The sequence below is a fragment of the Carettochelys insculpta genome, chromosome 6 (genome assembly GCF_033958435.1).
Source record: "Carettochelys insculpta isolate YL-2023 chromosome 6, ASM3395843v1, whole genome shotgun sequence".
Taxonomy (NCBI): Eukaryota; Metazoa; Chordata; order Testudines; family Carettochelyidae; genus Carettochelys; species Carettochelys insculpta.
Window position 1 is genome coordinate 77,161,841 of NC_134142.1, and position 27,109 is coordinate 77,188,949.

Consider the following 27,109-nt stretch of genomic DNA (forward strand, 5'->3'; position numbering starts at 1 on the left):
TACAGGTTCAGTTGCAGTAATACCATGTGTTTTTAAGTCTTATACCATTTTGAAGCCATTGTTTATTCCCCTGAATTTATCTCAATAAGTGTATTCAGGAACACTTGAGAAAAATTTACTTATAAAAATTAATTATTGTCATATACTTAATGCCAAACAATTTGAGAATTGGTAAGGTCAGAGTATATTTTATCCTAGGTCAGTTGTACACTTGTCCACTAGATTACTGTTTGTGATGACTTTGTATAGTACAATGCATTTTTAAGATTTCCTCAAATGGGGAGATTAGCAAGTAAATGACTCATTAATTAAAGGTATCAAAATATTACTTTAAACATATTTCAGTGGTTTCAGATTAAGTAGTTAGCTTTAGCCTGAATGTCAGAAACTTTTTTTTTTGTTTTGTTTTGAAAATACCCCTAATTTTGGAGTGTAGATTTCAGTTTTGTTGGAATGGCTTTCATTGATCTATGTCCTTTGAGTAGGCACTTACAAACTAATTTTAATATTGCAACCCTAAATTGTACAGATTTTAAACCCATCTTCTGATTGTCTATGTATCTTTGTTATAAATTGCATTACTTCACTGAGCATGGTTGGAACAAATACGTTTCACTCAGCGCCAGTTTGCATTTACAACATAGATAATCACATGTGAATCTGTGCCACAACAGGTTGTTTTAGAAGCTTTCAGAACTATTAAGAGCCAGATTCTGCTGAATCCATTACTCGATGAAGTCAATGGTTAGTGTCTTTTAGGCCAGGCTTTCACTTATTGGGTGTGTAACTGAGGTGAAATGAGGCCCTCAAAAACTCGCCATGATATAGCTATATTGTATTGTGGCTTTGCTTTAGAAATTCTATTTTAATTGGTTCAGAATGTATTTCATTAGAATTGTCTTGGTTCTTAACTCTTTCTATTAAGTTGTATTTAGTTGTATTCTATAGCAAATATTTTTCTACTTCCTACATGTCAGTGACTAGTTGGTAGAAGTCCTCCAAATCAATTTTTGAGGTCTACTGAAAATGAAGCTACAGCAAATTATCCTGTTGCTCTGATAGCTGTCCCCTTCAGAAAAGAGGGATGAAAACACCATTCACTTGTGGGCAACTTTAATTCCAGCTAGAAATACTAACAGTATTGCAGAATGGTGTTTTCCATCCATTTTTTCTAAAATACATATAAATGTTGTTGTCACTTCTTAAAAGGAGCCTACACTGTATTTTATCAATAGTTTTCTGTGAATTGAGGCTTCTCAAACTTGTTTGCATCAGATATAACAAAATACATTTGTTTATGAAAATACAAATTATACAATGAATTTTTCCTTGTTTCTCTTTCTGTTTGCACACAGTATCACCCCACTCAGCACATACATAATAACTTCAAAACATTTTACAGACAGTAATCTTTGTAATCACCCAATTATGGAGGAAAAGATGTGAATTTCCCAGATGGAGGAATTGAGTCAGATGTTAAGTGGACTGTCTAGAGAGTTGTAATTAGAATTCATGTGTTTTAAATGCTCACCCCATGCTGAGAGTTACCATGTTTATCCTCCCTCTGTATTTGGCTCTACTTGTATGCGTATATTTTTGCACTGACTATTTCACCTAGCATCATTCTTTTTCATATGCAACTTCTGCATTTCTAAAAAAATGCTGATACAATTTTTACTAATTTGGAGCTATTTTCTCCTGAATGTTGAACCAAATAAGTCTTTCAATCATCCTCTATCACAAAGAAAGAACTTCAGAAATATGTAACCATCCGACTGAATATGGATGATGTTTGGGTGACAACATAATGTACTTGACAGTTATTTGGATATGGGTAAAAGGCTTAATCTTTTGATTGTGTATGGCAGATACACAGGTCTTAATTTCAAATGCTTTTCTTGTACTTTCTACTGATACTATTCAGTGCCTCTTTTGTGCTGGTACTTGCCGGTACTGAGTACTGGAACCTTGGCGGCCCTAGCAATGGGATCCCCAGCCAGGTGGTGGAGGGATCCTACCAGCCCCATGACTGGTAGCCAGCTGGGGCAGAGAGCCCCACTGGCAGCTCCAGCCCTGCAAACCCTGGTGTTGGGTCAGGGAGCTGGCAGAGTATCAGCTCCTCTCTTTTCACAAATAAAGCACTGATGCTACTTCTAGATAAGTATATAGGAAAAGGCTTCCACACCTCCAGTATCTGCCTCTTAACTTTTGGCAGTACTCCCAGCTGTACAGTGTAGGCCATGGGCAGAGACAATATAAATGTATAGTTGTTAACAGTTGTGGATATAGGTTCCTCTAACAGTTCTTACCATATTTTTCTAAACAGAAGTTTTCAAATCATAGTACAGGTTCAACTACCCTGGGATTTTCCAGACCAGAGGTGGACAATTCGGTTCCCTCCCCCATCCCCTGACTAGCATTCCAGCCCCCACTCTGGGGCTGCCTTCCCTGCTGTCACATACAGCTCCCCAACTCCCCACACCCTCAGGCTCTCCAGCTCGTGGCCCCAGCCACCCCTCCCCAGCTGCAGCTTCCTGGGTCTGTGTCTTTCAGCCTGGCCCTGGGGAAGACCCACCATTTCCTGGCCTTGAGGCTTCCCACCCAGCCCTGGCAGCAGCTTCCCAGGGCAATGGCTCCCAGCCTAGTTCCAGCAATGAGACGCTGCTCCCCAGCCTGGAGCTTCTCATCCAGCCACGGAATCCCGCCTGGCCCCTGGGATAAGCTGCTGCTCCCATGCAAGGGGCTTTCCATCCAGCCCCCGCCATGGCTTCCCTGGCTTCTGCTCTCCTTCCTAGACCTCCAACAGGTAATAATGGAAATCTTACACAAAGGTTGAGGATAAATATGACCTTTTATATAGGTCAATAAGGGTAATTCCAATTTATGGACGTTGGGGGCAGCAGTGAGGTAAATTGGAATTGCCCTTATTGAAATTAATTGAAAGAGGCTTGGGGAACAAAGTGTTGGAATCAGTAAAAATATTTGGGAAGTACTATTCAATGTGAAGTATCAGAGGGGTAGCCATGTTAGTCTGGATCTGTAGCAGCAACGAAGGGTCCTGTGGCACCTTATAGACTAACAGAAAAGTTTTGAGCATGAGCTTTTGTGAGTTAACTCACTTCTTCAGATGCTGGTGAGTTAACTCACGAAAGCTCATGCTCAAAACTTTTCTGTTAGTCTATAAGGTGCCACAGGACCCTTCGTTGCTGCTACAGATCCAGACTAACACGGCTACCCCTCTGATACTTAACATGCAAGGCACTGCATTTAGCCGTATGGAATGGAAATCTATCAATCTCACGAGGAAGCTTGCACAAATTCAGACAGACATCATCTTTCTCTCCAACTGCAAACGAATGGACATCATACCAAATGGACTGAAGGTGAAAAATCCTTTGCAATCTACATACTGCACAGACTACAGTGAGAGATTATGCCACACACTCACAAAGAAACTGAGGAACCACCTGATCAGCGTCCTGTACAACAAACAGGAGAACATCAAAAAAGAGCTCTCCAATCTGGAGTCTTTCATCAATAACCAACCTTCAACAGAAACTTCCACGCTGCTGAACTTTACTAAAATAAGACAAGAGATTTACACTAGACACTTCACTACTACACAGAAGAAAAAGGACTGCAAACTTTCTAAACTCCTGCCTGCCACACAGAGCCACAGCAGTGGTACCACTAACTCAGCCAGCAATATCATCAATCTGTCCAGCTACACACTCAGCTCAGCAGAAGAGTCTGCCCTTTCTCGGGGACTCTCTTTTTGCCCCACCACACGCACAAACATGATACAGTTCTGCGGTGATCTGGAAGCCTACTTTTGCCGTCTCGGACCAGCATCTGAAGAAGTGAGTTAACTCACGAAAGCTCATGCTCTAAACTTTTCTGTTAGTCTGTAAGGTGCCACAGGACCCTTCGTTGCTGCTATTCAATGTGAGTACAGGTGTGAGAACATAGTCCTTATTTAATAAAGCAAATTGAAAAAATTGTCAGTGGCATTTGTAAAACCCTTATTTTTGCCATTGTTTTCTATAGCTACTTGTGACTTCAGTTATCTAGTCTGCGGGCATATGAAAATTACTTGTGCAGTTCCATGATTAACTTCTTTGGAATTTGAGTCTTTTCAGATATAACTATTGGGCATCAGAATCAAAACCCATTTTGTAAGAAAGTCATTTGTATGAAAATGAAAGCTCTCTGTGGGATCTGAACCTATCATGGAGCTGGAATCGGACATTAAATAATCCGGGGATTTGACATCTGTTGGCAGTCTGTCTGAGGCAGCAGTGTCCAACGGAAATTCAAAGATTGCCACACTTTTGGTTGTCATCTTTCCATATTCACCACATTCCGTCCCACCTCCCTTGATCAGGCTCCCCGTGAGCCAACCACTCCCAGCTCCTGCTCTGAATAAATGCCCTCCTCCTCCCCCAGAGCCAGGTGCCCCCAGCCCCTGTCCCCCATTTTAATTCAATGCCAGTGACTTACCAGAGCTGTCAGGGCCACCTCCGCTGCCGCCATATGTCCAGCACAGATGGATACTGTGCTGTTTCATTTGTCTAAATACAGGCTGAACCTCTCTAGTCCAGCACCCTGGGGACCTGACTGGTGCCAAGTGAAAGGATTTGCCAGACCATGGGAGGTCATCATTACCAAGACTTTCACTGCTTACTGGGCTCTGAGAAGACATTTAGAGGTAAATTACAGCTAAATAACAGAACCCTGAGAGCCAGGACTGGAGGCTGTAAATGAACTTTATTGGACACAGGAAACTTGGCTACAGCCATGATAAGTGGTCATCCAACTAACTAAAATCGTATTGGATTACAGATGTTGCTGAGCTAGAGAGGTTCAACCTGCATTCCACAGAAACTGTTGACATGGTATAAATGTTTAAGGACTGATAAAGGAAATGAAGCAGCTGGAGTCAGTGCTGGTGTAGATTTACAAGACCTATGCAATTTTTTTTATCAAACAAAAAATGAACTGTGCTAATTTGGTAAAGGCAGGGGGCAGGAGGGAAGGAAAGGGATTAAAGAATTGGTGTTCCTAACCTTTTTAACAGGATTCACTGGAATGTGGAGATGGTATAATTGCCTGATTTGCATGCACAAATTTCAGTTTACAAATCCAAATGCAGGATATTGTAATTGTGTTGTGCTGTGATTTCAATATATCTTCAATTGGTGCACTTCTCTCACACTGAATACAGCTTTAAAGAATTTGACCTTCAGTGCTGACACCTACTAGTGGGTCCATCCCTGGTGGGGTGTGAGGCCTGTCACACACCCCTCCTCTTACTACTCCTACTCCACCCTACCTCTTTCTGTTCCATCCCACCCCACCTCTCTCTACTTCACTCTGCTCTGACCCCTCCTCCCTGAGCAACACCAGGAGCCACTGAGGTGCAGCAGAGCACAGAGACAGTGGCCCTGCTCGTAGCCCCCAAGCATCACATCCTCCTGAAATTTGGGGCTCCCCAATCCATGGAGCTCAGGGCAACAGCCCCAAACCATCCAATGGATGGGATAGCTCTGCCACCCTGAGACAAGGTGGATGAGCCTGTATCTTTTGTTGGGCCAACTTCTGTTGGTGAAAGAGAGGAGCTTTTCAGACCCACAGAACTCTTCTTCAGCTCTGGGAAAGGTACTCAGAGGCTATGTTTACACTACAGAGATTCTTCCGAAGAAGCCCTTCCAGATGATCTCTTCCGAAAGAACTTCTTTTGAAAGAGTGCGCCCACACACAAAAGTGGATCAAAAGCGTGATCTGCTCTTTCGAAAGAGAGAGCCTGCACAGCCCCTGCTCTTGTGAAAGAACAGACCAGCGATCAAAAAATCAGGTGCCATGAGGACTGCTCTTTTGGGGGAAAAAGGGGACTCTAAGCACGTTTTCTTTCGAAAGAAGGCACTGTTCCTGAAACAGGAGTGGAAGAGTGCTTTCAAAAGGAGTGCCATGTTCTTTCGATTTACTTTCGAAAGCACACTTTTTATGTGTAGATGCTCCACTGGATCTTTCAGAACAGCCCTTTTCTTTCAAAAAAAAAAATATTTCAAAAGAACTTGCTAGTGTAGACGCAGCCAGAGTGTCACAGCTAACTACAAGGTGGGAGAGATTGTTAAGCATAAATAGTTAACATGTTTTAAAAGATCATTCAAGGTGAAGTGCCTTGATTCTTGCAACCTTTATGCCCCCTGCCCTAAGCCCCCCCACCAACATTTCCAAGCTCCTGCCATACTCCTGCACCCCTTCACATGCCCAGCCCACTGCCCTGAAGGACCCAAGCAACATCAGGTATATCTTCTAGTAATCCACAAATCCAGAATGTTTACTAAGACCATGATTTTCAGTGCATAGCAAAATTATGAATTCAAGCTTCAGAGCTTGCCTTTTGAAGGTGTTGGTGTGCAGGGGTCTAATGAAAATTGAGAAGTCACATACTAGGTGATCGCTCTGTGAAAAGTGTTCATCCGTAGGGGATATGGCATTTTTTTCTACTACCATCATCTTTGTGAGTTAATTCCAGAAAAAAAAATACGAATTACTTGGTTTCAACCACATAGTTGTTATTGGTGCATGTAGTATATTCGATGAGAAATACCACATATGGTAAAATGCATGTGTATGAGAAATGGGGGAGGTTTTGTCATCATGGAAGTGGAGATATGTATGCAGGTTTTGCATTTCTAGAAATGGTAGGGTCTGGCGCTACTTTGAGTTGCCTGTGGGGAGCTTGCTTCTGACAGTGATCTCGGCCTTCAACAAGAACAACCCATCCGTCAGACTCTCTTTAGGACACACTCTCACAGCAGCTTGACTTCCAGGACCTCACAATCAGCTTCAGTATTAGAACTCTTCAGGCAGATGCAAGAGACCTACGGCTCATGACCCTTAGCTTCACGTATCCCGTAATCACCAAAAACACACTAAAAATCTGTTACTTACAGCCAGACCATGCTCTGAGGAGAAAGTCCTAGACATATGTCTTCACACACTTAGACCCATGATAATCAAATGCTCCATCAAAGAAATAGATTGCGTCATGGAATGGGCTATCCAAATGCACCAAGAAAACCTGCTTCAGTATAGAAACTACACACCTCTAATTACATACCCTTATCACACCACATGGAACATATATAGCATATCATTAAATGATTGCATACTCTGTGGAGACCACGTTCTGAAATAATTGTTTTATGAACCCTTTCTTCTGGCCTTCACACCGTCAAACTTGCCAAGCTCATTGTCAGAACAAGTTCCCTACGGACAAGGAACTAGCAATTCCAAGCAGCACGTGTGCTGCCATAACAGATGCAAAGCATATGTCCATTGCACTGGTGACCACCACAACATAACTTTTGAGATCCATAGATACCTTTCCCAGACCTGAATAAGCACTTTATGAAGCAGAAAAGCTTGTTTCCAGTAAAAGAAGTGTTACCAAACCCAGCTTTTCTCTCTGCTATTCTGGAGCCAATGCCACAACCACCACCACACACTGACGCAGGCTGCCATGTAAACCTTTAAAAATTAAATATTGCATTTATTAAAATATCTGGCTCTCGTAAAATCTGAATATACCTCTATAATTATTTACAACAGGCACTGCTAAGTCATGTTGATGTGATAGGGAACAATCAAACAATACAAAATAACAAAACAAAGCAAACAATACAACAACTTGAATATAATAGTTTCTACATGCTGAAGCAACTCTGAATACTGCAAAACGTAATTTTGCACCTAATTTAACCTACCATTGTAAAGAATCAGTTCTTTCCATTTTCTTGCATTCACATAGCTCTCATGATCTTCAGTGGGTCTACTCCTGAAAGTCCTTTTGAAGCCCAGCCGTTTACTGATTTTTACCCTGTGCATAGACTGCTAACATCATGCCCTATGTGAAGAAATTTCATATCAATGCCTACCCTTCATTTCTCCTGAAGACTTACAGTTAATGATAAATTTCATTATCTGTTGTTTGAAGGAGAAGTAACTCGTTTATTGCTGAACCATGTTCATCTTTTCTCCTGGAAAATCGATAAATAAATTTTGCATTCCATATGCAAGATTATTTTTCAGTGTTTTAAATTTTTGCTTAACCACATTTTTGTCACAAACCATTCAGGAGTCTACTGTTGAGGAGACAACATGCAGTACACCGTCTATTGTTCTTCCAGAGAATGCGGTCTACAGAGACATAGAAATTGATAAAAATCTGGTGAACAGGTACTACACAAAATACATGTATTACCAGTTTATGCATAATCAACGTAATACTTCCAAGACACACATCTCAAAGGTTGTTGGTTTGAAATTTACATCATTTTAAAGAAATCATTTTATTTTTATTTATAACAAGGTATAGTATCTTTATAGTTCTGTAGTTATCTTTACATAAGGGGAGTGACATTACAGAGATCTCATAATTGATATCAAAGGCATAGGTTCTAGGTTAAGTCATGTAAGGAACTGAACTCTGGAAAAAATCCAGACAACGTTTATAGGAGTTTGACGTAAATAAGGACTGCTGACATAAACATCTTTCAGATTAACATAATTTAAAGTTTGAGCAAACATGAGAGTAAAACAACTATGAAAATAGAATTTTTACATAATATGGACCCAGTGTGACAGCTATTACTTATGGGCGTAGTCCTTCCTCATGTGAGAAACGCCACTGTCCCTTTGTGTGATGGTGTGTTCTGGAACACTCTGCCCTTGTGCAGGGATGCAGAGACTAATCCTTCCATATGCTTTACTCCAAGCTCAATATCCCAGACCCCTTCACCCCGGATCAGCTCCCTGTATTACCACCAGGCAGCACAAACTGGGCAGCTTCAGAAGGGATTACACCTCAGGAGAAAGGCACAAATTCTTCCCTGAGCTCCTCCCTCATCAGTTCAATGGCAAAATCTTACAATTTAGCTCACTACTTGACAGTGAGGGGCAAACCCAGCTGATTTTGCTCACACAAGTGGCCAGTGGCCTATGTAAAATGAGGAGGATTTGGAAATATGTTTTCTTTTGTTCAAATGCTTGATACAGTAAACTCTCTTTTAACTGGTATTCAGTTAACTGCTACTCTCAAATAATTAGCGCCCCTGCCAGGTGCTATCAGGTGTAATGGTGAAAACCAAACAAGGAGACCAAGGGGCTCCAAGCAGTGCAGGGAGCAGGAGAAAGGGCCCTGGCCATGAAGCTAAGCAGAGCGGGAGGCACTCAGTAGCCCCTGCCTGGAGCAGGTGGTTTTCTCTTGGGGCAGCAGTGGCAGGAAATCCTGGAGGCTGCTGGGGGTAGTGGTAAAGGAGAAGTGGGCTGGTGGCCACCCTGGGTGCAGGACAGGCACTGCTACACTTTTTTAAATGACTACAAGCCTGGGCGTGGAGCTGCCACTTGCACTCCCACCCCATGGGTCAAGGTGCAAATCTTCCCTTGTGGGGCTCAGCTTTACATGGCATCTTCCTTCCTCCCCTATCCCCATCCTGCTGGGCTCTCCCTTTGCAGGAGGAGCTGCACCCTGGCTCCACCCAGGCAGGAGAGGGGCCAAGAGAGTGCATGGATGGGGCCTTGCAGTGGGGGCTGCTCCCAGGGAAGCGATATGCCCAAAAGAGTGGCTCATTGCAGATCTTCCCACCCTCCACCACCTCCTTTGGCATTGGGGCTGGTTATTTTCAGTTCTTTGGGGGGCTGCTGTCGCCCCAGGCTGGGAGCTGCTTAATTCTTGTGGGGAGTGCAGCGGGATGTGTGGCTAGAGCACAGGAGCCAAGATCCTTCCCTCACATGGGAACACGCGCCAGGGCCTGCCACTAGAAACTGCTTACCCCAGCAGGGAGTGTAGTGGGATGGGTGGCCAGAGCATGCGGAGGCAGCATGGGCTGCAGCTTGAGCCTCTGGGAGCACAGAGCAGGCTGCTCTCGTGGGGATGGTACTCCAGGGGCCAAGCTGCCAGGAGTGAGCACTGCTATAGTTCAAACCCCAGATGGTGAAGGGATCCTCTCGGTTATCCATAGTATCTGAATATCTGGCAACCTCCCCGTCCCGAGCTTGCTGGATATGGAAGAGTTTACTGTATGTATTATTCCTTGTTAGCTTAATCACTGTGTACAGCATGCATAGTCTGAATCTGATACTTCAACTCCTATTTCATTAACCAACTAATGAGAGTGCTGTTTTAAATTATGCCTGCCACAGTTTGGACCTCTCTAATCTGGCACCCTCGGAACCTGACTGGTGCCAGATGAGAGAATTTTCCAGACCTTGTGAGGTCATATTGTCTAGCAGCATTATCAACAATGTCACTGGTTAACGGGCATTAGGGGTAAATTACAGCTAAATAACAGTACAGAACACCGAGAGACAGGAGTGATGGCTGTAAACAAATTTTGAGACCACTGGAAACTTCACCACACACATAAGTGGTCATGCAGCTAACTAAAATCATGCCAGATTACGGATGATGCTGGACGAGAGAGTTCTGGAATAGAGAGGTTCAACCTGTGCTATTATATCTTAGCATCATGCCGAAAAGTTTATGTATAATATTAGCAGTAGTTCATATTAAACAGAACCTATAACATACTTTGCAGGAGCTATGTATCAATACAATATTTTGTACTTGGAAAAATTGAGAACATTCCATTTATTTAAACTTTAAATTAGTAGAGAATATAACAAATTAACTAAATTTTAAAGCAGAAGTAGCATTTATAGCATTCAGGAACAATTAGTAACAAGGCCTACTTGTAATGTAATGTAATTTCCAAAGGAAATCAGGGAAACTAAAAATGCTTTATATCAGAGAGGTAGCCACGTTAGTCTGTAGCTTCAAGAACAAGAAGAAGTCCTGTGGTACCTTTATAGACTAACAGCTATTTTGGAGCATAAGCTTTCGTAGGCAAAGACCCACTTCATCAGATGCATGAGTGGGGGGGGGGGGTGTGGTTTCAGAGGGGTATTTAAAGAATGAGAATTTTCCCATTCTTTAAATACCCCTCTGAAACCAACCCCCCCCAACTCATGCATCTGATGAAGTGGGTCTTTGCCCACAAAAGCTTATGCTCCAATATATCTGTTAGTCTATATGGTGCCACAAGACTTCTTGTTGTTCTAAAAATGCTTTGCAAGTTGTACTGACAGCTTTTGCAAATATTTTATTTATTCTTACTTTGCATTTTATATTTTCATGTGTGTATGAAAACTATTTCTCTCAGCATATTTATTTGATGGCACATCTGTTAGAGAGAGACTTATTTCCAGTCTTGTATACATTATCTCTAGTGTTGAATAAATGATTAAAACTTACACCATTATAACTATCAACATCAGTAAGTGCTATTGTGTATAGTTTCACTACCATGTGCATTGTGAGAAAGCTGACATCCCTGAAGTTTCCCCAGGGCAAGCCATTATTTAGTAAACATGTATTGGCAGTAATTTTTTCCCAAAGAGTGGGAAATCTTAGGAATACTGGTAAAAACCATTTGAGTTCTCTTTTAAAAAGTTAGAGTTGGCTGGTAACCTGAGTGAGACCACATTTATTTGAAAGTAGCCATCAAACAGTTAATAAAAGGTAATAGCTCTGTGTAACAGATATGACTAATGAAATGGAAGAGAGAAATTCCAAATTCTGAACCCAGTGCAATACATAGTACATGCTAAACTTTAAACGCGATAATATCACTGTTCAACAAAGCACTTAAGCATTCACATCAGTGGGATGTAAATTCTCCCTGAATTTTAAATACATGCTTAAATGCTTTGTTCAAAAGGTACAGGGGTATCAATATAGTTAAAGTTAATTATGTGTTACATCTTTGCTAAACTTGGGCCTTTTAGCTACCCAGTAACACATGTTGTCGTAGCTTAATATCCATTTTAAAAAATTGATTTTTTTGATCTCAGAGAAAACAAATAACCACAGTGAATTATCACTCTTGCATTAGTTTTAATTCAGTCTTAAATCATGACACTGAACTTAAAAGGTACAGATGTTGTTGGAAAAAAGGTGAATACCTTTATGGAATTCAAGGCTGTCAGTAGAAGTCAAACCTGCTACCTGTTGGGAGTGATTTTTGCAATACATTGCTTCCTTGATTTTTCCCTTGTTTAGAAAAGTATTAGAGAACTCAGCAACACAAGCATATTTGTTTCAGGGTCTAACCCTACTGCCATTGAACTAAAAGGGAATCTTTTCACTGATTTTTTTTTTAATTGGATCAACCTTTAGAAAGGAGGTGACTAGCTAAACAATTTTCAGTAAAGCAAGTTCAGAACTTTTGAAGAAAGGGTGTTTGCATGTCTTACCCCAGGTTTTGAAAAACTTAAAATGTCAGACATAACACTTATGGGAAAATGAACACAAACCTTTATCAACTTGAGCATAGTATGTTTAACATTCTGAGACAATAGTTAATTGGGTGTGGCTGGGGAAGAGGGGTGAGTCAGCTGAGTGCTGGCACTTTTTTTTTTTTTTTTTTTTTAAACAAAAATGTCACTGGTTAACTGTGTGTCAAATTGTGATTTGGGGGAAGAAGGAAAGTTAGTTATTTTTACATTATTGTTTTCCAAGAAACATACCAGAAAATTAGAAAGCATGTTAGTGTTATAGACCTCTCTGTGTATATTCATGAATATATATAATAGCATTATTTTATTTTTTTTCCTTGTTACTTACTCCTGTGTTGTTTTGTTTTTCCCTAGACCTCACAGTCCTCATCTAAGGCATTCTAACCGACACACTAGGACTTCAGTTAATTCACTGACTTCAGTTGGTAAGAAGTAGTTCTGTTAATGTATTTTTCCCCAAACAAAATCTGTGCAAAGCATGTGGAAAAAAGATTGAAATAGCTCTCCACTGGAATAGCATATTCTGTTAACTTGGGTGAAGCCGCACCAATTTACATCAGTGAAGAATCTATCCCACAGAAATTGAAATGACTCTATAATCCCTCTCCTGTACAGAGTATAACGCATGCACAAAAATACTTGATAATGATGTAGTAGGGTAAATTATCATCCTGAGTTTAAGATGTACCTACTACAGGTAAATAATACACAGTATACACAGATGAGCAGAGCTAGGGAAATACATCTTTTATAGCACTTCAAAAATACAGTAATAAAATAGAGCTTACTCTTTCTTTAGAAGGCTGGAGATATGTTGTCTTAGCACCTTCTGTTTTGTGAAAAGTACGATAGTTTTGGGTTTTCATTGCTTATTCCTTATGCATAATCAGATGTCAAACTGAAAGAAAAACATCAGGAATCGGTAGCTGTCAAAATATTCAGGTCAGTTATGTTATCAGCTAAATAGGTAATGAAAATAAGCACATGATTTACAGGGAGATTTTGTTGCTCTTCCTTGCAGTTACCTTACTCCATAAACATGACCACTGAGTTACTTCTGTACTACTCAGTAGGAATATAGGCTATAGAATCTGACTTTTACCATACGTATATGCATTTAGTGAACTTTCCAAAGTTTGGAGAAGAAATGCTGGCCCTGTTGAGGTCAGGGGGAAAAACTTCCTCTAACTTCAATAAGACCAGGATTTCATCTCATGTGTGTTTGTATCTGGCCTGTTGCTGCAGACCCATCTCTATTTATGATATCTTGACTTGCCAGCACAGACTGTACAGAATTATAGGCATGATTACACTAAAGTATGAAAAGATAAAGGAATAAGCAGACATAAGCTACTACTTCAAGGCAGGAAAGGAAAGAACTTAGTCCACACATGCCCCCTTCTTTCAGAAGAAGCATGTTAATGAGACACTTACATGAATATGCAATGCCTCATTAGCATAATGATGTCCGGACATGATTCGAAAGTGCTGCTTTTGGAATGCATGCCACCTGTGTAGTCAGGGGCCTTTTGAAAGGACCCCCTGACTTTGAAAGCCCCTTCTTCCTAAAATGAAATAGGAAGAAGGGGCTTTTGAAGCCAGGGGGTCCTTTTGAAAGGCCTTCGTCTACACTGGCAGCATGCATTCCGAAAGCAGCACGTTCAAATCATGTGCGACCCCCATTATGCTAATGAGGTATGGAATATTCATACCAGCATCTCATTAGCATATTATGAACTGCCTCATTAACATGATAATGGAGGGGCATGTGTAGATACAAAGAAAGAGAGAGAAACCAAACCAAACTTCAGAAATTCAAACCTGATTTCACAACACAAAAAATGGTTCATGTAAAATGCAGTTGTAAATTGAAATACATTATAAGTATTTCTGGTTGGATAATTTCAGTTTGTTTTATAGATTATATTAAAGTTATGAATGTATGATTTCATGAATAAAAATCCCAATAATATACTGAGGCAGATTTGTTCTTTTAAAATTATATTTGGAGCTGTTTTCAAAAATAGCATAGTATTTGGTATGTGCCAGCTCCAGACATGTAAACTCAAACAGAATCAAAGATGTGAGAAAGCGACCAAACTATGGCACTGCTGAAATTAAATTCTAAAATGCCTGGAGATGTAAGTGGACTGTGTCACATGTAGCCCTACATGCCAGCTAGAAGAGAAGCAGCCCACAAGTCATGCATGCACTCTCATAAACTGTTGTTTGGTCAGAAAGTGAGAGAGCTCTAAGAAAATGAGAATTGTTTGATGTGAAGTCTGTTCCCTTAGGCTCTTTTTAAAAGATAATTGAGGCCCTGAGCCAACGCACTTGAAGTCAATAGGATTCTTTTCAAGATATGTCTTCACTACCAGGAAAACTGATGCAGCTGCAATCGATCTTCCAGCATTCCACCTGGTAGAGATGAACTCAAACTCACAGTGTGCCCACACTGACCTTGGGACTCTTGCCCGTCATTAGGAGTAGGGAAAGCAATGGGAGAATTCACTCCCATCAACCTCCCACAGTGCAGATGATACAGAAGCCCAAATTAAGGTACATCAATTCCAGCTACCTTGCTGACAAGTTGTGTACCTTAATTGGACTTTCCCTTTTAGTGTAGACCTGCCCTTCCTTACCATAATGGACTTTGGATGAGGTCCAATAAGAGAGGTTTTTGACAGGCCCCTGAAGGTAAAATGTTCAAAGGCACCCAAGTTGACTTGTCACCTACGCTTTGTTTACACTAGGAAATACAGTCAATTTCAGATATGCATCTAGTAAGGTCCTGCGGGTACTGGACTAGAGGTTCAACCTGTAGTACTCGCTGACATAGTAGTACTGTTGCACTTGCTTTCATAAACAAAGAAAATGAATAATAGAAATAAGAGTGGGTGGTATGTGGGAAACCAAGGTTTATGTTAATGCAGCTGTTGAAAGGGGTGGTGACACCTTCACTTCCACTGATTTCATTTCACAGAAGATCATCAGTGGTAGGGGACAGCACCACTGGAACATTGTTGAATGTGGATGGTTAATGTTTAATAACTCAGTTATAGGTATGTTTTAAACCATATTGTAGGCACACATGATTTTTTTTAATTATGCAACAAATTATCTAGAGACATAGTTATACTATACAGATCTAAGTCACATGCTTTGCTACTGAGACAATACAGGTCAGGTGATTGATCTGGTACATGACCAACTGCCAGATGTCAAAATCTCAGATGAAGATAAAAAGAAGAATCTTGAGTTACTAGAAGAAGCAAAGAGAGTGAGTGAGAGGTTCCTAATGCGCAGAGGCAGAAAATCAAGAAGCAGTCTTCCAGAATCTGCCACCGGTAGGTGCAAGGTGTGAAAATAACATGTTACATAGAAATCAGAGGTTTGCTGATGTACGAGGCACGTGATCCACTCATAGTTAATGGCTGTGTGCACATAGTATGTTGTTAATCTCCCTGAAGGTTTCTCACTGTCTTCAAAGTTCAGCGTAAGGCCTTTCCAGTCAGCTAATCTAGACCTGGTGAACTTTTTGTGCATAAAGTTTTCCCAACCCAAATATTGAATTCCGGATAGAAAAATGTCATTTTTAAACTCCCCTGCCCCTCCCCCAACAGGAACTCTCTCTAAATTAAAAACTTTTGTTTTCATTCCATACTTCTAAACTAAATTAAAATTGAGTTGACTTAAAAAGTTGTTTTATTTCATTTGTGTTTAAAAATTAATAAAAGGACATTTTATGGCAGACTATTAATATGAAATGACAATTTTTTCCAACTTTAACATTTGTTGAAAAAACAAAAGGAAATGACATTTTCATGAAAACAAAAAGAAAATTGTCATTTCATTTTGAAAGCACACATTTTGTTTAAAATTATTTGAAACTTTCTAGGGGAAAACAATTTTTTTCATTCATATTTTCTATTGATAACATTTTTGTTTATAACCCATTTTTATCATCCTTTTTCAGAATCGAGTCATTGAAACTATAATCCATTATTATTGTCGTTATCGTGACTAGTTTTTTTTCTTTACGGGCTTGATGTTGCAAACAAGTGGGCACATACAGGCCATCCTTCAAAAAAATATATTGTAGCGCAATGGGGCTAAGGGAAAATATCTTGTCACAAAATATTCTTCATGGCCTTCAGACTCAACTAGTGTTTGATCCAAAAATTATTGCGAGATATAACTAGTAGATGCAGAAGCAGCATCCTGTTGATCTTCAGTTCGGGGTCTACCACCCTTTTCAATTCATAGTGTGTACAAATTCTCAAAGCCTCCCTCCTGCACATCCACTTCCCTGTGTCACAGTGCAGACAGCTCATGCAGATGGCTCACAAATGCAATAGAAAAGTAGCATTTGGGGATCATATTTAATCCATTCAGGAGTTAATCTGTTGTTTCTCAACAGGATTTATTTTTATTTTTAGAAACTAGTTTCCATTTTCCCAAAAACATTTTTAGCAATCTGAAATCATGTGGGGACGCTTGGAAATCCTGTGGCCATGAACATTACCGTCAGATGATTATGCTACCACTCTCTGCATTTTTTTTTTTTTAATTTGAGCAGGATGCTTTGAAAGCACAAGCCAAAAATTACCTAATGCTTTCTCCTTCTTTTTTCCTTTTTTAATGAAGCGGTTTCCCCTACACTTAGTCCCAGAGTTTCACCTGTACCATCTCAGAACAACTCTTTCACTCTTCCAATCCCAACAGGTAAACTTATCTATACATGTTCAAATGTAAACTATTTTACAAAGCCAGGAAAAAATGCCTATTAGGCCACATTTTCATCCGTTGAAAAGTAGCTAAGGTTCATAAATTCACAAGTCTCTTTGAAAATGATAGTTTGTGAAATCCCACAATACACTGATATGTATGCAGTGTTGTACCCATTCCAGTCCCAGGATACTAGAGACAGGGTAGGTATCCTTGTCTCTGTAATTGGGCCAGTATCTTTTATTGGACAAACTTCTATAGGTGAGACAAGCTTACACAGAGCTCTTCTTCAGGTCTGGGAAACTTACTCAGAGTGCCACGTCTAAATATAAGATGGAACAGATATATTAAGACAGTTTGCATGTAATGTTTTCCTAGGTTACCCTGTGTTTTATTGTCCTCAATTGTGAAGCTTTGCTGTAATATTGAGTGTTCTATTTCCACTGTTCTTGCAACAGAATGGACATTTTTTCCCTTTCTTATTGTTTCCTTGTTAAAATACAACTTTATGAATTGTGATATCTAAGTTGTAAATTTTAAATCTTTGTGCCTTTGAAACCTTCCCCCTCAATTATCTTGAGGGTTTGTGGGTGTGGGTGATGTTGAAATATAATAAACAAAAAATAAAATCAGAATCTATTTTGTTTCTTTTGTAGGACCTGATGTATGTATAGTCACAGGCACTGGGTCATTATCTCCACTGCAGGTAAGACTGCAGATGCTGGCTGTGATAGATGGTAATTTATAATAATACCATTTTACACTGTCCTTTTACTCTCTAAGAATATACTCATACTGTCCTGCATGAGTTAGAGCTAAAGATACATCTCTTGCTGAGTAACAGAGAGGGAGCTATGCTAGTCTGTATATTCTCAAAACGAAAAGCAGTCAAGTAGCACGTTGAAGACTAGCAAAACAATTTATAATAATTTTATAATAATAATACATTATAATAATTTTCTGAGTCACTAGAGGGGCTCGTTTGCATACTTGGCTTAATCTAATTCTTGACCTTCCCCCCCCCGCACCACACCTCTCCACTCTCTGATTTGCTCACTTTGATCATTTTTTTCTGATTTGTCCTCCATGATTACTGTTTTTGGTTCTCTGTTCTGGTCTGGATATGGTCTGAAGAAGTGGGTCTGTCACTCACCTAATAAGTTATTTTGCTTGTCTTTAAAGTGCTACTTGACTGCTTTTTATCTTTTTGTTTAGGTTGTAGTAAGATTAATGCGCTAACTTTGAAGACTAGTTACAGAACATAATGACCTTTTCTGAAGTATCATGGAGAGCCACTGGAAGATAAGAAAAGATCCAGTGCATTCCCAATTTTAGAAAAAAGGACAAAGGAATAAGTGTGGCAGTTACATGTAGCTAACTTCTATTTCAAGTGAAGAATGCAACAAAGATTAAGAAATTTAAGTATCATCCCTGAACATCTACAGGAGAGCACTGTTAAGGTGGCAATTTTCTGTCCATGTCTTTTACACATATCCTTTTCTTTCAGAATGTCACGAAAAGTTTAACCGGTCGAAAACAGAATGATCAGAGGAAGATTTCTCAGGGAAGGTTGCTTCCTCGCTCTTCTAGTTTTGAAAACTCCAAAGAGAGACTCTCTGCACAAAAAGAAAACTTTGATCCACTTACATATATGGATAATTTACCCAAATCCTCCCCTTCAAGCAGCGAGTCTTCCAAAACATCTCTTAATGCAAGCAAAAACTGTTGTGAAAATGAACATGGAAAACCATTACTTAAGAAATCAAAAGAAAATGACTTTCCTTTAAGAATGTGTCAGCAAGGCCCAGGCGTAGGTACTATGGACCCAAAGTTTAAAAGTTCTGTACCAGAACTTAAGGATCCTAAAATTACCTGTACAACAGAACTTAAAGCATCTGGAACACACCCTCCTCTATTAAGAGCTGTATCGTGGGATAGCATAGAATCTGGCCATCAAGAAAAGGCACCGTTTAAATTCCCATCTGAAGAAGATAAAAGCTTTGCCATTAATAATAAATCCAACAACCAACTGAATAAAACATTAGCATTCAAAGACCTTCAAATACAAGTTCAACCAGTTCGCATGCAGAAAATTACAAAGCTCAGAGAGGTGAGTTTCTGGACATAAATAGCATTATGTAGAGTTATGCTAAGTTACATCATGTTGCAGTATCCTATATGTGACCTGCTGTGCTTGTACATTGCAAAACTGTACAATTAGTATTTGTTAAATTGCTACATTTGTAGTAGATGAGGCAAAAAAAAAAGTGGTTTTGTACTTTTTAGAGATGGAATTGAGGAGGTGGGATAGAGAATTATAAGAAAACATCTTTTCAATTTTCTATTTCTCCTAAGAGACCAGGAAGACTAGACTATTTTGTTCAAGTATTGTTCATGTAACTGAATACTTGGTAGGTCTTTCGTAGTAAACACTTATTAAAAATATATGCAGTTACTATTCTGGGCTCTTATCTCTCTGATTTAAGTTCTCGACTAAATAAAAAGATGTTGGATGCAAAACATAGTTCAGTATTACAGGAACATGTCTACTTAAACAGTTATAATTGAGTTCTATATGAAGCCCACTGCAGTCAATGAAAAGTCTCCTTTACTTCAATGAACTTTGGATTGGGCTCTTCCTGAGAATATTGTTAGTAGTAATGAAAAAATGTCTTCATACCAGTGCACACAATGATTATCATTTGGACCAGAAAATTAAAGCAACAAAAAACAGCATTTTCTTTCTTTTAAGCTTAGTGTGCTCTTAACTGAGCAGTCGCATTTTCTTATTTTATCACTGATTTTTATAATTACAAAAAAGCTTCATACTGACATAAGGGATGCATTACAGCAAAGTTAACGTGTTTTATTTTTCCATTTCTATTTATTGAAAGACTGAGTAAACTTTCTTTCCACTTTCTTATTGTCAGTTCCATAGAAATTGCAATCTTTTCGCAAATGTACATGTTGCTTTTATGGTTCCCAGAAAGTCTCATGAAAGAAAAATTACCACAGTGCTGTAAAAGAAACATTAATTTTCCTCTGTAATATAAAGGTGAACATAATGCATAGTACAGTGGTATTTCAAGTTCAGATCTAGTACATTACATGTAAACAGGAAAAAGTTGATTAACCTCCTTGTCATTTCTAAGTAATACTTGGGAGTGAAATAATCTGTTTTAGTCTCTAAGGAGATATTTAGATCTGAAAACTGTCCTTCCTGAGGATATATAAACAAACTTTTTTTTTTTTTAAATAAGAGCTCTTTGGGAGTGTTACTTCTGCTATTCACTTCCTTTAATTCACAGTGCTATATTTTTCTACTGCTTCCAGAATTTCTCCTTCTGACTTTACATATTAATTGAATTTCTTGAGAGTAGACTGAGAACTTTATGTGGACCTAATGGTTCAAATGAAGTTTAGACACCATTACTGTATTTCATTAAAGGCTGATTCTGCCCTGGACATCCCTTTAAAAAGAATCAGTTCTGTTTAGGTCTGTAGAACGCTTTTGAGGTCTGTTTGTTTTCTCTTCTTTTTGTAAAGAAACTCATCAGTTTTTAAAGGGTTTTGGCCTCTGATCTAAACCTTGGTTTGCAAGATATAATGGAGGTTTGGGGTAGGAGATCTTGTTTGTTTTGTCGTCTTAAGAAATTTCACTTTCTCAGATAAGCTCTCAAATTTCCTGGTGCTTTAGCACAAATGCCTCCCGGACAAAATACATGCAAGGGACAGCGCAAGAGGTGTTGGTCCAGATTCTTAATGGTGTAACTCTGACTGTGCCGTAAGTGAACAAAGGGTGAATTTTGGTCTTTTAATTCTAAAAATTAATATATTTGATAATTGTAGGTGTTTCGGCACCAAAGTATATGTTTTTTAAAAGTGACTATTTGAGAGGTACAAAATTTAAAATATGATCTACCCACTGGTGTTAGCAAACTGATACATATGTTTCCAGAACACTTGAATCAAAATCAGTAAAGGTTTCAAAGTAGCTGAAAGAAAACCTTCACAGGGTCTTACTGATAATGACATAAACAACGTATCTTCTTACACGCCTCCAGCCAATTGCATGCGAGGTCAACACAGTATTGGTATAAAAAAACATCGGTTTTTAAAATAGGTTATTTCACACCACAGTATTACTGAGAAATGACAAGACAGGTACTCATCTTTTTCATGTTTACATTCTTTAAGATATAAAATGATGTATTGGAAAACCTGTTTCTTTCAATAAGCGCTCAAATTGTATGAGAGTGAATGCCTTTAAAATAAATAAAATTAAATATATAAGCAATAGTATTAGTAATACTGTTAGTTCCTGGAACCAGGTAATTCATATTTACAATATGTGGCAAAATTCAAGTTACAAGAGATTAATTTTTAGGTGCAGCAAGGATCCTTTTTAGCAAAAGGCAGTGTTTATTATAAAAACACTTGAGAGAAATTTTATTTAAGTTCATTTTTTGCAAAATTAATCCCCTCTGTTTGGGTGACTTAATGGCACCATAGACTGCAATAACAATCAGCTTGCACTAGTAACATAGAATTTCTGTCTGTGAAGAGTTCCTAGTTGGCAAGCAGGTTAAGTGACCATCTCCTGTCTGCACTTTCCTTCTCTCCTTCTTGGGATCGGTTCTACACTGAATTATTATAGCAGTAGCAACATTTGGTATTTTTTATATTTCTTCCTCTAGACTAGATTGAAACTGACCTGCATTGAAGGAGAGTGATAAGTGATAAAAAAAAACAAACAAATTCCTGTATGCATTTGAGTAGTGGTTTTTGTTTTGTTTTTTAAACAAAATACACGTAGTAGTGCTAGAAGTCAGGTGGCTCCCTGCCTCCTTCCCTCAGCCAGGGGTAATCCATACCAGCAAGTACCAGCACGAAAAAAATCACTGTGTTTGAGCAACTACAGTAGAGCCCAGAAGTCCCTTGGAAGATGAGTTAATTTGGAGACTTTACTAAAAATGGGTTTGAAATCTGAAGTGTGTTGTATCTGAGTGATTGAGTCATACAATTTAATACATGATTACAATTAATTCTTTTGGCATGCTTAATAAACATGCAGATGTATTTCATAAATACAGTGTTGACTTTAGTTTTGACAGTGCTATGATATTTAACTAGATATATGATATGTAGAAATAGATATGATACGTAGAAATAGATATGATACATAGAAATAGATATGTTTTGTTTTGTTTTCAACAGGAGCACATCCAGATGCGAAGTCAGAACTTAGTTGGGCTTAAACTGCCTGACCTCAGTGAAGCAACAGAACAGGAAAGAGGTGCGATATCATCAAGCAGAAAGAAATGCTTGTGTTTTTTTTTTTTTCCACACAGCCTTTTTATCCAAATATAAAAGGAACTGGTCTTTAGTTACTGTACTCTCTAAGTCAGTATCATCTCAAAACCTAGAAATAGATGAGGAATCATCACCTAGTTGGTGTGTTTCTGATGGGGTCTGACATAGGGATCAGTTCATGGCCCTGTGCTCTTTAATATTCTTATCAATGATCTGGAGGAAAACGCAAACTAATTACTGATATAGATAAGAATGATACAAATGTTGGGTAATTAAGAAGACAGGTGACTGTTAGAGTGATCTGAAATGCCTGGTAAGCTGGGCACCAGCAAACAATACACGTTTCTGTATGGCAAATATTAAAGCCAAGGTTCTTCGACCCAAAGAATGCAGGTTATATTTATGGGATGGGAAGCACTTATCTCGGAATCATAGAACCCTTGGGCTGGAAGAGACCTTAGGAGGTCATCTAGTCCAGCCCCCTGCCTGAAGCAGGATCAACCCTAACTAAATCATCCCAGCCAGGATATTGTCAAGCCGGGACTTAACCTCCAGGGATGGAGATTCTACCACCTGTCTAGGTAAAACATTACGGTGCTTCACCACTCTCCTGGTGAAATAGTTTTTCCTCATATCCAACCTACACCTCCCCCTCTAACTTCAGACCACTGATTCTTGTTCCATCCTTGAGGATCCCCTCCATGATTTTTCCAGGGACAGAGGTACAGCTCACCAGTGTATAGTTCCGTGGATTGTCATTTCTGTTTTTTAAAGATGGGCTCTACATTTGCCTTTTTCCAGTCATCCTGGACCTCTTCTGATCTCCACAAGTTTTCAGAGATAGTAGCCAAAGGCTGTGCAATGACATCTGCCAGTTTCCCTCAGTACCCTAGGAAGCAGTGACTCTGAAAAGGATTTTGAGATGATGTTGTATCATCTATAGAACATGAACTGCTAGTGTGATTCTGTGGCCATAATGCTGCAGTCTTTGGATATATAAGCAGGGATTTATTGAGTAGCAGTAGGGAAGTTATATTGCCTCTGTATCTGGCATTGGTGTAAAATGAGAAAGGGTTCAGAGCCATGAGATTCATTAACAGATTGGACAACCGGCCTGCTAGTTGTGGAATCCAAGGAGTGCAATCTGTTTATCTATCAAGAGAAGGTTAAGGGGTGACTTGGGCAACATTTATAAGCACATACAGAGAGAACAGAAAGTGGAGGAACCTAAAACAAGCAAGATCCAATGCATGGAAGTTGAAACTACAGAAACTGAGACAAGAAATCAGGTGTAAATGTTAAACAAGGAGGGCAACTAACCTTTGGAACAATTTACCCAAGGGTGGTGGTGGATTCTTCTTCACTGCCAATTTAAAATAAAGATTTTTTTTGTAAAAGATCTGCTGTAGTCTGAATAGGAGATAATTCAGAGAAGCTCCAGGGCCTCTATTATCTACAAGATCAGATTAGTGATAATAGACTCATAGGATTAAAGAGACCTCAGGAGTCCAACCCCCTGCTCAAAGCTCATCTAAGTCATCCCAGTCAAGACTCTGTCAAGCTGGGACTTGAAAACCTGTAGGGATGGAAATAACTCCACCTCTTTAGGTAATGCATTCCAGTGTTTCACCACTCTCCTGGTGAAATAGTTTTTCCTGATTTTCAACCTAGACCTCCCACTGCAACTGGAGACCATTGCTCCTTGTTATGTCATCTGTCACCCCTAAAAACAGACTCTCAGCATCATCTTTGTAATCCCCATTCAGACACTTGAAGGCTGCAATCAAATCCCCCCTTACTCTTCTCTTCTGGAGACTAAATAAACCTCAGTCCCTGAGCCTCTACTCCTAAGTCATGTGCACCAGCCCTCTAATCGTTTTTGTTGCCCTCCACTGGACTCTCTCCAATGCGTCCACATCCTTGTTAAAATGGATGACCCAGAACTGGACACAGTATTCCAGATGTGGCCTCAACAGTATTGAATAAAGGGGAATAATCACTTCTCTAGACCATCTGGCAATGCACTTCCTAATGCAGCCCAGTACATCATTAACCTTCTTGGCTACAAGGGCACATTGCTGATTTATGTCCAGCTTCTCATCCACTCTAATGTGGAGGTGTTTTTCTGCAGAAATGCTGCTTAGCCATCAGCCGGTCTCCAACATGTAGCAGTGTTAGGGATTCTAAAGTCCTAAGTGCAGGACTCTGCACTTGTCCTTTTTAAACCTCATCAGATTTCTCTTGGACCAATCTTCCAATTTGTCTAGGTTACTCTGGACACTATCCCTACCCTCAAGCTTGTCTCCCTCTTCCCTTAGCTTAGTGTTATCTGTGAACTTGTGGAGGGTACAATCCATCCCCTCATCCAAGTCATGGGGTACAATCCATCCCTAGGACCAACCTTTGGGGGACTCTGCTTGATACCTTGTGCTTCAAAATGGATTTCTTGAGGATCCCTCCCATGATTTTTCCAGAGAGTGAGGTTAGAATGACAGGTCTGTAGTTTCCCCAATTCCCCCTCTTTCCTTTTTTTAAGAATGGGCACTACATATGCCTTTTTCCAGTCATCCAGGACTGCCTCCAGTTGCCAGTTTTCAAAGATTATGGCCAATGGCATTTGATGACACTTGTCCCTTCTGATCTTATAGTCAGTGAATATGTATGAGGGTGATGGTGAGAGCAACTTAACTCATGATCACTTGGAGTCTGATGCAAAAATCATTGAAATAAATAGTCTTACTGACATCATTAATTCTTAAGTTTTCAGGCCAAAGCAACCATTATGAACATCTAGTCCAAAGTCCTCCAAAATGCAGGCCACAGAATTTCGTCCAGTAATTTTTATGAGGCATGTAAATTGTAGTTGAGCTAGAGCTTATCTTTTGCAAAGACTTAAATTCTGATTTAGAGATGTCAAGTGATAGAGAATCTTGCCCATTCCAGGTAAGTTGTTTTAAAGGTTAATCACTCTGATGTTTAAAAATATACATCTTCTTCTAACCAGAATTTGTCTAGGTATGGCTTCCAGACACAAAATCTTGTTATGCTTCTGTTTGCTAGATTGAAAGAATGCTATTACCAAATTTGTATTCCCCATTCGGATAATTATAGACTGTGACCAACTCACCCTTACCATTTTCTTGAATAAACTAGATTGGTCTTTTTATCTCAAACAGTAAATCAGATTTTCCAGACCTTGATTCTTTCTTGTGGCTATTTTCTGAATCCTTTCCCAATTGTCAACATCGTTCTTGAAGTATAGAGACAAGGTGTGATAGCCTGTCCCACATGAAGATAGTGAACCAGTATTTCTACTGATGTCCTCTGCCAAGGTGACTTTAAACCAGGACTTTGTAGCACAAATGAACAAGCATACTTATACTAACCCCCGTGTCGTGATTGTTGATGTAATCAGATGGACGACATTATGTGGAACTACTATTCAAATGAACAAATGACCTCCCATTTAATTGCATCTTGTTCTGTAATGTGCTTTTCAGGCTACGTCTACACGTGCACCCAACTTCGAAATAGCTTATTTCGATGTTGCGACATCGAAATAGTATTTCGATGAATAACGTCTACACGTCCTCCAGGGCTGGCAACGTCGATGTTCAACTTCGACGTTGCTCAGCCCAACATCGAAATAGGCACAGCGAGGGAATGTCTACACGCCAAAGTAGCACACATCGAAATAAGGGAGCCAGGCACAGCTGCAGACAGGGTCACGGGGCGGACTCAACAGCAAGTCGCTCCCTTAAAGGGCCCCTCCCAGACACACTTTCATTAAACAGTGCAAGATACACAGAGCCAACAACTAGTTGCAGACCCTGTATATGCAGCACGGACCCCCAGCTGCAGCAGCAGCAGCCAGAAGCCCTGGGCTAAGGGCTGCTGCCCACGGTGACCACAGAGCCCCGCAAGGGCTGGAGAGAGAGTATCTCTCAACCCCCCAGCTGATGGCCGCCATGGAGGACCCCGCTATTTCGATGTTGCGGGACGCGGATCGTCTACACGTCCCTACTTCGATGTTGAACGTCGAAGTAGGGCGCTATTCCCATCCCCTCATGGGGTTAGCGACTTCGACGTCTCGCCGCCTAACGTCGATTTCAACTTCGAAATAGCGCCCAACACGTGTAGACGTGACGGGCGCTATTTCGAAGTTACTGCCGCTACTTCGAAGTAGCGTGCACGTGTAGACGCAGCTTCAATGTGTAAAGCTAATACTGTGACAGGACTTGAAAATGAGGCCAATATTTTCAAACCTGTGTGCCTAAAATTAGTTCCTTAAATCTGTATTTTAACCCTCAACATAATAAGGGGGCCTTTCCCCCCACCCCCAAGAAGTGCTGGCCAAATCACACTTTCCATTGACTTGAATAGGAGTTTTGGGTACTCAGGCCTGTGAAAAACAGGCTAAGTTTTTATACTGTGGTTTCAAATAAAGATTGAAATTACTAACTTTAATCACCCAGTTAGGAAATTTCTAAACATCCTATTTCTGGACCCTAGTTTAGTTTAAAGTGTAGCTACAAGAAGTAGAAAAACAAATATAGGCAAAGATCATCCCTTCCAATGGGTAACGAGGCTCAACAAAAGGAACTTTTGCAAGGGTTCCCTGGTAGGCACCCCTACACCTACATTATTCTGTTAGGGGTACATGTAAAATAATTTGTGGGGCTCATCTCCAGCCCTGGCAGCTTTC

At 39.8% G+C, this 27,109-nt stretch overlaps 1 protein-coding gene across 11 annotated transcripts in view; it reads left to right on the forward strand.

Moving 5' to 3' along the window:
• The window catches only part of IRAG1 (inositol 1,4,5-triphosphate receptor associated 1), a 155,382-nt gene that overhangs the window by 71,461 nt on the left and 56,812 nt on the right, over positions 1-27,109 (forward strand). For 5 of the 11 annotated variants that reach the window (XM_074997386.1, XM_074997389.1, XM_074997385.1 and 2 more), the window contains 7 exons: positions 8,144-8,244; positions 12,718-12,788; positions 15,537-15,710; positions 17,011-17,088; positions 17,748-17,797; positions 18,599-19,201; positions 22,309-22,387. In XM_074997386.1, the coding sequence (XP_074853487.1) occupies positions 8,144-8,244; positions 12,718-12,788; positions 15,537-15,710; positions 17,011-17,088; positions 17,748-17,797; positions 18,599-19,201; positions 22,309-22,387 (1,156 nt within the window). The remainder of the gene's footprint in view (positions 1-8,143; positions 8,245-12,717; positions 12,789-15,536; positions 15,711-17,010; positions 17,089-17,747; positions 17,798-18,598; positions 19,202-22,308; positions 22,388-27,109) is intronic. The other 6 variants (XM_074997396.1, XM_074997391.1, XM_074997393.1 and 3 more) reach the window with 4 other exon arrangements.